Source organism: Micrasema longulum, unplaced genomic scaffold (assembly GCF_059751315.1).
Source record: "Micrasema longulum isolate JH-2025_06_02 unplaced genomic scaffold, ASM5975131v1 h1tg003210l, whole genome shotgun sequence".
NCBI classification, from domain to species: domain Eukaryota; kingdom Metazoa; phylum Arthropoda; class Insecta; order Trichoptera; family Brachycentridae; genus Micrasema; species Micrasema longulum.
This window is the reverse complement of record NW_028280297.1, coordinates 30,459-43,196: the sequence shown is the minus strand read 5'-3', so window position 1 is coordinate 43,196 and position 12,738 is coordinate 30,459. Positions and strand designations below refer to the sequence as shown.

Below are 12,738 nucleotides of genomic sequence, written 5' to 3'. Positions count from 1 at the left end.
ACTGCTTAGAAAATGATGGTATTAATAAAAATAAAATAAACATACCTACCAATTTATTCAAAACATTTCAAAATTTTTCTTAATATAAAGTTCAAAAAGAAAACAAATAAAAACAATTATAATAGAACTTCGTGTATCCGAACTCCAGTCATCCGGATTGCCAAATGTCTGGATCGTTATCAGGAAATAAAAAAGAAAGATGTTATAATAACAAATAAAAAATGGTGGTGGCGTGTCAAAACAATTAACTTTGCTGGACATGTTTAAGTAAGTTTTTAATGTGATTCGAGTTCGCTGTATTACTTTAAAAGCAATAAAAAAGTGACCATAGAGTAAATTGTACGTTTTCTTTCAAAACATTGCCTTAATTTAATGGTTAATCTAATTATCCTAATTTTTGCATATTTGGATAACATCTGGCGCTCATTAATCCGGATAATTGGAGTTTTACTGTATTGATTTTAATCCGATTCATCATTATCACTGGCTTCTTCATCATTACTCTTGTCTTCATCGTCACTGGCTTCTTCATCGTTACTATTATCTCCATCATCATTACTCTTGTCTCCATCATCGCTGTTTACTTCATCGGTATCTTCAGAATTATCACCGGAATCGTTGTCATCTTCTTGCATGTCCGAATCATCAGTATCTACGCTTTTTTTTTCAAAACCTTTTTTGTTAGACTTCTTAGAATCCTTCTGCTTACTATCTATTTTACGTTTCTTTGTTGGAATGGATTCATCACTGCAAAAAATACACAAATTGAGTAAGTCGTGGAATATCAAATTCATAAAATAAAAAATCCCAACAAGACTTAATAACTAGTTTAAACAGAACATATTTGCAGGTGTGGCCTAGTATGTAGGTGAAATAAATCAGTCAGATGAATCTCACCCGCATCAATAAAGGTTTCAGCTCTTAAACTTCACAAAAGGCAACAGAGGGAAGAATTGAAGGAATACAGATGTTCAAACATAGGCAGAATTTATATCAGATACTTAAACCAGCCAATGACAGGTCATAAGCCCTGTAGATGCCTAGACTTCCATATTCCGTTCTCTCAGATGTTCTCTATTGCTGTTGTAATATATTGACAAAAAATCTTAAAGTTAATAAATAATATCTATTCATACCTCTCTTTTGCGCCATCCTTATTTTTAACGACGATAACTTTTCCACTTTTAAACACTTTAACCTTAGCATCTAGAAGTGTACTTATTTCATCCTCAACCATATCATCATTACTGTGCAAAGGTTTAACAATAGGCCTTTTAATTTCATTTTTGTTTCCTACGACCAAAATAACAAATGATAAATAATGTAAACATTTTTAGAAATTAAACTTTACAAATAAAATTCTAGATTAGTTAAAAAGAGTTACTTACGAAGTGTTATGTAAATTGGAATTGCCATGGAGAGTGGAGTTTTTACGTAGACAGATCGAATATTATTCCACCCTCCGGGGAACTGCTCTGCAACTTGTAGCAAAACGGCTTGAATATTTTCACACATATGCTCTGGCGTTTGCTTTCCGTTGCCGATGCGGATAGTGAATGATGTGCCTTCCCCGTGGAGCCTCAGCACAGTTTTATGAAGAGCACAATTTATCTCCTGCTTCAAATTCTTGGCGTCCATTCTGATAGGAGTGGGTAATTGATTCTTTTGGAAGAATGTATTACCTAACTTGTGCGCTAGTAAGCCACTCACTCTACCATCGGCGAGGAAAAAATCATGTTGGGTCAAAAGTCTCCTTTTCATTTCAATTTGATCATATTCGACCCTTATTTGTCTAATTGGTATGATAGTTTTAATCTGAAATACAATGTTTTTTAAAAATATGAAAAAAGGGATATAAAAAAACACAATTTATGATCTACTGATATCTATTTCATTGGTGACTTTTGTGCTTTGTAAAGGGATTCAAAATTTAGTTAAAATATTGGTCTTTTATGTGTTTTTTTTATTTGTTACACATAAACAAGTGCAAGATATAATAATGAAAGAAATAAGGCGGCCTCCGTGGTGTAGTGGTCAAGACGCTTGACTCACAAACAGAAGGTTCCGGGTTCGATTCCTGGTGAGAACACAAAAATTAAAATGTGATTTTTCTCAAGCCTAGGTGTTCTGTGATGTAACTCACCACTGTAATTGGGCCTCCTGGCCTGTTGTGGTGCAAAAAAAATTATATAAAATATAAATGCTATTTGAAAACTTAGGTGACAGCTGACGATTTACGTGATTTTCAAAATTATTTTTCTGTTTTAGTAAGCAATTGATTGTATTGGACTGTTTTTTTTACTTATTTATTTTATAGAAAAATTCAGTCAACAATCATTAAAGTTAAGGTTGAAAGACAGACCAGTGAAGTTTCTAAATAATAATCATACATTTGAAATTATGATACATTCTTATATATGTGCGTGCGTTTATATTTATATATATATATGTTGTATATATTTTTAAAAGTTACATTGGTTACTCCTTTCTCTCGCAGTAAATCTTCATAATGTTGTTGTGTAGGTTCATGGTCCACCTTTTTGCCCCTCTTCAAGTCACATACAAACAGACAAATGTCTGATGCGTCTGTTACCAAAGAGTGTGGTAGTTTACTGAAATCAAAATAAACGATACTATTATACACAGTTTTTAGTAAGTTTGTTCCAACATATTACTCTAAGACTAAATATTACTTCAATTTTTTTTTATAGAAATATAATGTTTTTATTTATAATAATAAAAATACTTTTGTTGTTTTATTCCACTTTTATTTATAATTTTTTACCAGTGACCAAAATCGTCAGACTGGCGGGAGACTAAACAAATTTATATGTTAAATACAAGTGCAAGCAGGGGTTGTAAATCATGATTTTATATAAAGAAACCCGGCCACTGGTAAAAAATTGGAAAACTGGAATAAAACTATAAAGTATTTTTATTATTATAATTAAAATACAGTTCCACAGAATACAGAAAATCTCGATATAATGTTTTTTAGTTTGTATCAGATATTCACAAATTAACTTACTAGGCATAGATAGCTAACAATATTTCCTATTTTTTTTTTTAATGGGTGTGAATGGTAATAAATGAATTATAAAAAATAAAAAATGTATTTAATTAGTATTATTTCAGCTTACGTGTAAGTATAAAGTATTTTATGCTATTTATAATTAAGGTTTAAGTGTGTCTGGACAAAGGTAATAACACGGACAAACATTTCAACAGAGATTGCGAACCTCTTTGGAAACGAAGCAATGCAAGTCATTTACGGAACTTATAAGCTGCCAATGATTGGTTTAACAAGTTCGAAGATTGTAAATGTCCAGACTCTCATAATCCCTTACAGAAGTTTGCCACCTCTTTAAATACTTATTAATCGTGAGAAAATCCTAAGGTTTCATTAAATCCAGTACTTTTCTAATATTTCAACATACTGAAAATAATATGTAATTTTAAAAATGTACTTACAATCTTAATTTTCGCAATGTGCACTGAGATATTTTGATAGAATCTATTTGAACAATTACAGGAGTTTCTTCTGTAAACAGTTGGTTTTTTTTCTTTTGAAAATTTTCATTAAGTTTATTGAGCGCATTGAGAGCTCTAATAACAGTTTTATCTGGAATGCTCGGTTTGGCATCCTTAGAAAGTTCTTTTTTTGCATTTTTTTTACTGGCCTCATCAGAATCACTATCCTCATCTGAATTTCTAGCGGTTTTTTCTTGTGCAATGACAGGCTTCTTAGATTTATTAAATTCTGGTTTGTTTTTAAGTTTCTTATTAAGAAAGTCCTTCGAACCAAAATTTTTTACTTCTTTCAAATCAACTTTTTCATTTTTTTCTTCATTAGGCTTCACGGCTTTTTTAGACGAACCGTTTGGAAGCTTATTAGCCTTATTGGGTACTTCCTTAGAATGTTTATTCGGTTTGACATCGTGGGCAGACTCTTCCAACCCTGCCTTCTGTTTCTTAGTTTTGGGAATACTTTGAATATCCTTCTTGAAGATTTCCTTAACTTCTGATTTGAAGTCTTTGGCTTTGATGTTACTGGAAGCTTTACTTATCTTTCCAGTTTTCTTTAACCCCAATTTCTGTTGGACCTTCGATATTTTAGCTTCATGTTTTGAGGTGGCACCTTTCGTAATCTTCATTATTAATTTTACACAAAAATGTATCTGACCAAAAGATTTACTGCACGTAAAAACCAGGAATAGCAAACAAAAAGACCGCAAGTTTTGCTGGTTTATGAATACATAACCTAAATTACTAAAACGCAATGTGTCAAAGGCAAGCACGTTAAGTGACAAGCATAGACTAAGGATATATGGGATATATGGAAGCACATGTACAGACCACAGAAAAATAGTGCTGTTTCTAAAAAAAAATATCTATCCCAATATTAATAATGTTTTCCTTGAGATTTGATTCCTTGATTTTGAACTTTTATCTTGTCTTTACAAAAAAGGTTTGCGGTAATATCAACAAATTATAATTAAATAGTGATTTTTAAAAGGCAAAAAATAAAAACCACTTACCTTAATTTTGTAAAAAATATGCTGAATCACAAAAGGCCAATAAGTGCAGAAAGTCACAATACAAATTGAATCATAAATCATTTTTGTGATCTCACTAGGAGAACTGGACCTTCTATAGTTGAAAACCAATACAAAAAAGGTGCTTGAGTAAATCTTATGTAATAGATTAATTAACTGAAACTAAAGAATAAATCGGGAGTACAACTTTTTCCTTTTTTATCTGGCAAAAATCAAAAAGATCTCTACTTCTAAATATTATGACAATTGATTAGAAAATCAATTTCAATTTCGCTAATGAAATTAACAATCACTAACAGAACAGTGCTGAGATATTTCCGTTATAAAATTTACTAACAAGTTCTTTCATAACCATACAGCAAGAGGATATAAATATATATATTTATATCTTCTTTCTTTTATATATATTTAAGACAGGTGTGTAACGCACGCGTTACCACGATGTGTGCTGGTTCATTACCCGCGTCTGCCGCAGTCAGGATTCCCGGCATAAGTGAAAAGTTTCCATTAGTATAAATGTATCTTGAAATAAATAAACAAAATATTATTTGTCCAAAACACAAAGGTTAAATATTTACATGCCATGTAGTGAATGTACGTGCATAAATGCACATGTCTGCAAATATTTACACTGTTGATGTATGTTACAATAACAGTCTTAATATTAGGACAGTAAGTTTAAAATAGTGTTAAATAGTCTTAGAACTAGTATAAGAAAATTGTTACGTAAATGTTATAATAGACCTTGTATGGTTAATTGTTGAAGTAAAAAACAAAATAATTGTTTTGCCACTCTATTTACGTAGTTAGTAAATAACTTCGAAATTTATAAATTACTCATCGAACTAATCATAAGTATAACACACGTAAAATAAAAAAATAAACACTGTCAACCTTATGTAAGTACGAAATATTCATAATCATTCACTAACGATGCATAGGAAACTGCATTGATACACTGATTTCAAGGTATTTTGATAATATTTGCGTTCTTATGATTTACCCAAATATTTAATTTTGAGGGCCATTTTCAACGAGTTGTAAATAACTCACTATTAAAAAATGGAATCGAGTTGGGGTAGAGTGGGATTCAAACCACGGACCTTTGGTCCGTGAGTCCGAGAAACCACAGGACCACAACTCGATTTTCACCTTTCTATTATTTATTTTCATAAATTGAATAATTTTTTGTGTGATGTTTTCTAAAACATAAGAAATAGGAAATCATTATAATGATGTCAATTTTAAAGCCATGAAACAATAATGCGACTTTTCATTTTTCTACTAAAATTGTCTCAAGTTTTAAATGTTTTTTGGCCAAACTAAAAAAAAACGAATTTACCGTAGTAGGCACTGTTCACTAGGTAAGTACTAGAATTGTTGAATTATTTTTGTATGTTTGTAGCCGTACGTATTTGCTTAGTCTCTCGAATCTCGGTTGTTTTTCGCTTTGTGACAGGACGTCTGGGCATCGTTTGTTAACGTTTTGTGCATTTTGACACACGCTTGGCACTCTGATACAAAAGTTGCTTCTAAATTATTATTATTATTATTAGTTAGTTTACTGCGTCTGCACGTAAGAGGCGCTGTGATCGTCGGACATCTGTCATGGCGTCGTTGTTGTCAACTGTCATAATTTCAAATCATAACTTTTTCGGTGATTGCAGCGATAACAGCCATTGTTTACATTGACTTTTTTTTGCTTTTCACCTGCTTACACTGTTGATTTTAATTTGAATTTGTCTTTATTTTAACAAATATTTTAGTTTTATATGTTTTATAACAAATCTTTTAGTTTTATAAGTTTTATTTTAAGCAAATCTTTTAGTTTCGTAAGTTTTGATTCTGTTGTTTTTTGTTTGGTTTTAGATACGAGCGTTTAAGGCGTCATCATGAATAAATATTGTTGTGTGGAATCCTGCAAAGTTTCAAAAGACGAAGTAAAGCTGTATTGCTTTCCCAGCAATAAAAACCCTGCCGTCTTTAACAGTTGGGTGAAGAATGTTAAAAATAAGAAAATTTTATCTCTTGCACCCAGTACGATTTGTAGATATTATCGTGTTTGCCAAAGGCATTTTGAAGCTAGATTTATTGAAGGGGATCGTGGGTTACTTTCTGGAGCAATCCCCACTTTATTTAGCCAAGTTGAAATTGACAGAGAACGTTGCATAAAAGAACAATTTCATATACCAGAACATTATACTTCCAATCGAGGTAAGTGAATCTACACCTCTAAAATAAATAAATAGCCATTTGGTGAAAACATTTTCTCATACTATTTTTTAATGATTTATTATAGGTTTGAAACAGTATCACAATGTCCCTACTGGCTGCACTTATCCCACTATCATCACATCAAAGAATGTTGTTGGTAAGTATATTATTTATCAATTAAGTATATTATTTATCAATTAAGTATATAATTTAGTTTCAATCTTGTTTGTACCATTAAAATCTATGAAACGCTTTATGAATTTTCTTTTCAGTTACCTCTATTTCTGCTGGACCATCTCCTGTCAAAATAACATGCATGTCGAGTATTGCTTGTGAGTACTCAATTTGCCCTGTTTATTTCATTTTGAACTATGTGTGTACGTTCTGAATCTTGAATAACTCACGAATATTTATTTTCAGTTCCTATTGCGACTAGCCTACACACTCCTGCCATTAGCGTGCCTACTCTTACTGGTATGTGTATTTAATGTTTTCGCCTGACTGTATTTACTCTTATCCTTTAAAGCCCGTGTAACACTCTATTTATTTTCTTTTTAGTTACCTCTATTTCTGCTGGACCGTCCCCTGTCAAGATAACATGCATGTCGAGTATTGCTTGTGAGTACTCAATTTGCCCTGTTTATTTCATTTTGAACTATGTGTGTACGTTCTGAATCTCAAATAACTCATGAATATTTATTTTCAGTTCCTATTGCGACTAGCCTACACACTCCTGCCATTAGCGTGCCTACTCTTACTGGTATGTGTATTTAATGTTTTCGACATACTGTATTTACTCTTACCCTTTAAAGCCCGTGTAACGCTCTATTTATTTTCTTTTTAGTTACCTCTATTTCCGCTGGACCATCCCCTGTCAAGATAAGATGCATGTCGAGAATTGCTGGTGAGTAATCAATTTACCTTGTTTGTTTTGTTTTGAACTATGTGTGTACGTTCTGAATCTTGAATAACACGTGACTATTTCTCTTCAGATCCTATTTTGACTAGCCTATACACTCCTGCCATTAGCGTGCCTACTCTTACTGGTATGTGTATTTAATGTTTTCGACATACTGTATTTACTCTTACCCTTTAAAGCCCGTGTAACGCTCTATTTATTTTCTTTTTAGTTACCTCTATTTCCGCTGGACCGTCCCCTGTCAAGATAACATGCATGTCGAGTATTGCTTGTGAGTACTCAATTTGCCCTGTTTATTTCATTTTGAACTATGTGTGTACGTTCTGAATCTTGAATAACTCATGAATATTTATTTTCAGTTCCTATTGCGACTAGCCTACACACTCCTGCCATTAGCGTGCCTACGCTTACTGGTATGTGTATTTAATGTTTCCGCCAGACCGTATTTACTTGTACCCTTTAAAACCTGTGTAACGCTTTATTTATTTTCTTTTTAGTTACCTCTATTTCCGCTGGACCATCCCCTGTCAAGATAAGATGCATGTCGAGAATTGCTGGTGAGTAATCAATTTACCTTGTTTGTTTTGTTTTGAACTATCTGCATACATTTTGAATCCTGAATAACACGTGACTATTTCTCTTTAGATCCTATTTCGACTAGCCTACACACTACTGCCATTAGCGTGCCTAATCTAATTGGTGAGTGTATGGACTTTTTTCACTTATATGTACTTTCTTGTACCCTTAAAACCTTTGTAATGCTTTACAAATTGTCTTTTCAGCTCCTTCTATCTCTGCGGGACCATCCTTTGAAATAAGTTATGCTCCAAATATTATTACTGGTAAATATTTGTTTTGATATTAAGTTTTATTTCAAATTAAATACATATATTGTTTTTTGCTACATTCTCCCGACATCATTAGACCCAATGTTTTTGGTAAGAACTTTTTTTTAAACTTTTTCATGTCATTGTATTAAAATATTAATTATTCAATTGGATTTTTTACAGAAAGCACAATGAATAATTTGGATTTAAAACCTCAGTATGATTATATAAGCAGCGCGTATAAAAAAGTTCGATCAACTGCTAAGCGATACCAGCGGAAGGCCTGTTCTTTTCGTGAAAGGCTAAAAAAGGCAACTAAATTCAGCAAATCTTCTTCTTTTGAACAGTTGACAAAATTTATGTCAAATGATGTCAAAACATTTATTTGGTGCCAAATAAAATGTTCGAAGAGAAAAAAAAATGGCAGGAGATTTTCCTTTGATGAAAAAATAATGTCGCTCGCCTTATTGAAAAACTCGCCAAAAGGGTACAAACTTTTGCGAAGAATATTTGCATTGCCTTCAAGGAGGACTTTACACAGACTTCTCGATGGGTTAAATTTTCAGACAGGAATAAATTGCAATGTAATTAATTTTTTGAAAAGTGCAGTTAATTCTTGGAGCCCAGGAGACAGAATGTGTTCATTGGTATTTGATGAGATGGCACTGATAACTAATCTGTCTTTTGGTTCCGAGAAAGATGGGCTCCAAGGGCTTGTTGATTTTGGCACCGTAAAAAAAGCCAGGTTTGTTTGTTTGAACATTTTTTTTACAAATATTGCTTTGTTTTTATATATTTGATTTTACAATACTAAATTACATGTTTTATTTCAGATTTGCTGACCACGCACTGGTTTTTATGATTAGAGGCATAACCGGCTCTTGGCGTCAGCCCATAGCATATTATTTTTGTGAAGGCACTACTCCTGCCATTCAATTAGTTAAGTGCATTCGTGAGGTGTACGCTGCTGTCATGAGTACTGGTCTCATCGTCAAGGCCAGTGTTTGTGACCAAGGTGCTACGAATGTAGGGGCAATGCGTTATTTAAAAGATGACACTAGGAGGGCCTACTTTCTCAGTGGAAAAAATTATGGTAAGAACTATTTATGTAACTTAATAGTTAATACTATCAATACATTTTATATTAAATTGATTTATAAATAAAATAAAAAAACAATCTCGCCGTTTTCTGTAGGGGTAGGCGGAGAGGATATTTGAATAAATCTGTAGCATGTGACAACAAAATAAATTGTTTTAATTAAATTACAAATTTAAAAGCTTCAATTAAATTTATTTATCTATAGAATCACTATGTAAAGCGCCCTTGAGGTATTATCTTACAAAAATGGCGCTATGTAAGTTATCCATAATAATAATAATAACGCCATATCACTCCCTATTTAAATTGACTTTCACTTTCTCTCTTCTTTTTAATTTATCATCGTCATTTATATGATTACTCACAAATCAATATTTTTTTTTCAGATGAAACGTTTTTTGATATAAATGATAATAAAATTTATATCATTTATGACCCTCCACACTTAATTAAAGGATTAAGAAATAATTTCCTTACAAAAAACATAATTTATCAAGAAAAAGTTTGTAGCTGGGATGATATTGTATATGTTTATGAAAAAGATTCTAAAATAGGGGATATTAGGCTACTGAAAAGCATAAATGACGAACATATCATACCTGACAAAATTAAGAAAATGAAAGTTAGAAACTGTACCAAAGTGCTAAGTGAAAGGATGGTTGCCGCTCTTCGTTTTGCAGCAGCATTTGGTATGTGTTGAAATGTTTAGTGCTACCTTTCAATAAATTGTATCTCAAAAATATGTTTAGTAAATATGTATCTTTTAATTTGCAGTATCATCACCGAAGAAGGAGAGTTTGTTGGCTACCAGTGATGTCATCTTATTCTTCGACAAACTCTTTGACAGTACAAATGGTGCTTCCAAATTTTCAAAGGGGAAAATGAGATATATCACTACACCACAGTCTGCACATCATGCATTTTGGATAGAAGCTATCAATAAATTAAAAAGCATGAAATTTTTGCATTCTGGAAAAGAGAAGATTGTACCATCTCTAAAAAACTATATATCAACTCTGAAAGGTTTCCAGGGGCTCTGGGCGGACATGCATCAGTCAGGTCTTAAAAAACTTGTCACGCGTCGTCTCAACCAAGATCCTTTAGAAAACTTTTTTGGTATGATTAGGATGTACAATGGAAGGAATGTGAATCCTACATGCAGAGACTTTGTGAACTCTTTTAAGTCAGCAGTAATTACTAATTTTTTATCTGCTCACTCTCCAACCTTCAACTGCGAAGATGATAGAGGACAAATGCTGTTAAACTTGAAAGAGTTTATAAATCTCTCTCATAATAGCTTCACTTCAGTTTCAATATCTGATCTTAATAAAGATTCAATGGTTTCATCATCAATTTTGACAATAGCAAATTATTGCAATGCCAATACTGTGAGTGGTATATCTGTTTTACACTCTCAACAAGAGAGGAGTAAAGTTGGAGCCCATGGGTATGTTGCTGGCTGGGTTTGTCGGAGGATTCTGAAAGACAATTACTGTGAGGCCTGCAAACAGTCGCTTACGGAAACAGAACCAACAATTCATCATAAATATTTAACTTTAAGGGAAAGGAATGATAAATGTAAATCTTTAAAAATAGCGTCTAAAAACCTTCTGTATGTATTTACAAGATGTATAGAAATAATTAATGAATATCTAAATAATCCCAACAATTTAATTAGTGTAAGATTTCACAAGAACTTGGAGTGCATTATAGAAAAAAACTTAAAATTTGACTGGTTGTGTCCAGACCATTCTAATGTGACTAAAGTAAAAATTATTAAATTAATCATAAAATTACAATTGCATAACTGGACACAAGAAATAAATAAATTATTAACAGGAAAGTATGAATCGAAGCTATTAAAATCCAATTTAAATTATTTTCAAAAATTAGCAGTAGCAAAAAGTAATAAATATAAAAAAAAAGGTAAATCATAAATTTCTAATTTAAAAGTGCATTTTTATTCTTCTTTAAATGCATTCAGAAGGTTTTTGTATGTTCTTTAGTTAACTTTGTGTATGCTGAGTTCTCCCATGTATTTTTTTATACTTGATCATTTGAATTTGTATAGTTATTTTCAACATAATATAATATGCAGACGGAGAACCTCTTTTTGTTATTCGGATACATTAGATATTGTTGATGAAGTTGTTTATTATGGTTTAACTATTATTTTAAAGTAAAACACACATATTTTTAAAACTTGTAAATAATATACATTCATTGTTGGCCAAATTTATCACATTAATAAAGTATTAGTTCATGATTGTAGGATCCTAAAATATTATTTTTTTAGTACATAATGTATAACTATTTAATTTGATATAAATTAACGTCTGAGCACTTGATGACAAACTGAAATGGCAGTTCATTTTTTTTCAGATTGTTTTGTAATTATTGTATTTATTAAGGTCCTAAATAATGCTTCAGGTATATCTATATCCAACCGTTGCCTATGATAACTATACAGCAATTTGTTGGGACAAAAAGCATATTATGTTTCATATTTGTTTTTGAAAAAATGTTTGTATATTTGTTTCTTCTTGTATTATAATTATTATACCATAAGAGCCCGCTTAATGCAATGGATATATTCCAATAAGTTTAAACGCTAAACTAAACAGTTTTGTTACATTTATTGTTAAATACTTTTAAAATCATATTAATTATAGGATTTTTTACTGACGTTATCAATTTTTGTTTATAAAACATTTATTAAAACATAAAAAAGTTGGAGAAAAAAAGGGATTATACTTTTCTTGGTTTTTACTTGTTTGATTTTTTTTTTTTATTTCTAAAAAAGTCTTTTAACATTATTTGAATTTTTTTCTGTTTCATTTATCAAGTGATTGATGATAGCAAGACATCATATCAATGACACTCTGTCTTGCCTTTAAACTTCTACCGAAACTTAAATTATTTTGTACAATTGATTCCTTATTTCTATTATAATTTTAGATTAGAAAATTTGTTAAATGTTCTCACTGCACTATAAGATCATATTGTAATGTACTAGGTCCTCTATATATTATACCTATAGTTCGTAATAATGTTTTATTTATAATGCTTCTGATCTTTATATTTATTTTGAACAATTACTTATGTTTACTTTTTCTGATATTA

General features: G+C 31.2%; 2 protein-coding genes across 5 annotated transcripts; one reads left to right on the top strand and one right to left on the bottom strand.

Annotated features, from left to right (window-relative positions):
* Window positions 1-38: 38 nt before the first annotated feature.
* LOC148270974 (uncharacterized) lies at window positions 39-4,319 on the bottom strand. Its single transcript, XM_088241979.1, has 5 exons — window positions 3,472-4,319; window positions 2,474-2,612; window positions 1,389-1,815; window positions 1,137-1,293; window positions 39-747 (listed from the first exon to the last, which is right to left on the bottom strand). Exons 1-5 carry the CDS (start codon window positions 4,152-4,154, stop codon window positions 462-464), a joined length of 1,692 nt encoding a protein of 563 aa, XP_088098105.1. The 5' UTR covers window positions 4,155-4,319; the 3' UTR covers window positions 39-461.
* Window positions 4,320-6,055: 1,736 nt separating this feature from the next.
* LOC148270973 (uncharacterized) lies at window positions 6,056-11,691 on the top strand. 4 transcript variants are annotated; one of them, XM_088241971.1, is made up of 17 exons: window positions 6,056-6,770; window positions 6,856-6,927; window positions 7,043-7,102; window positions 7,191-7,244; window positions 7,329-7,388; window positions 7,477-7,530; window positions 7,615-7,674; window positions 7,763-7,816; window positions 7,901-7,960; window positions 8,049-8,102; window positions 8,187-8,246; window positions 8,335-8,388; window positions 8,472-8,531; window positions 8,700-9,261; window positions 9,350-9,609; window positions 10,002-10,304; window positions 10,390-11,691. In XM_088241971.1, the coding sequence occupies exons 1-17, from the start codon at window positions 6,449-6,451 to the stop codon at window positions 11,550-11,552; spliced, it is 3,312 nt and encodes a 1,103-aa protein (XP_088098097.1). In that variant the 5' UTR covers window positions 6,056-6,448; the 3' UTR covers window positions 11,553-11,691. The 4 variants fall into 4 exon arrangements, with proteins under 4 accessions (XP_088098097.1, XP_088098098.1, XP_088098099.1 ...); XM_088241972.1 differs by lacking the exons at window positions 7,615-7,674; window positions 7,763-7,816 and having other exon boundaries at window positions 6,314-6,770; XM_088241973.1 differs by lacking the exons at window positions 7,763-7,816; window positions 7,901-7,960 and having other exon boundaries at window positions 6,314-6,770.
* Window positions 11,692-12,738: the final 1,047 nt, after the last annotated feature.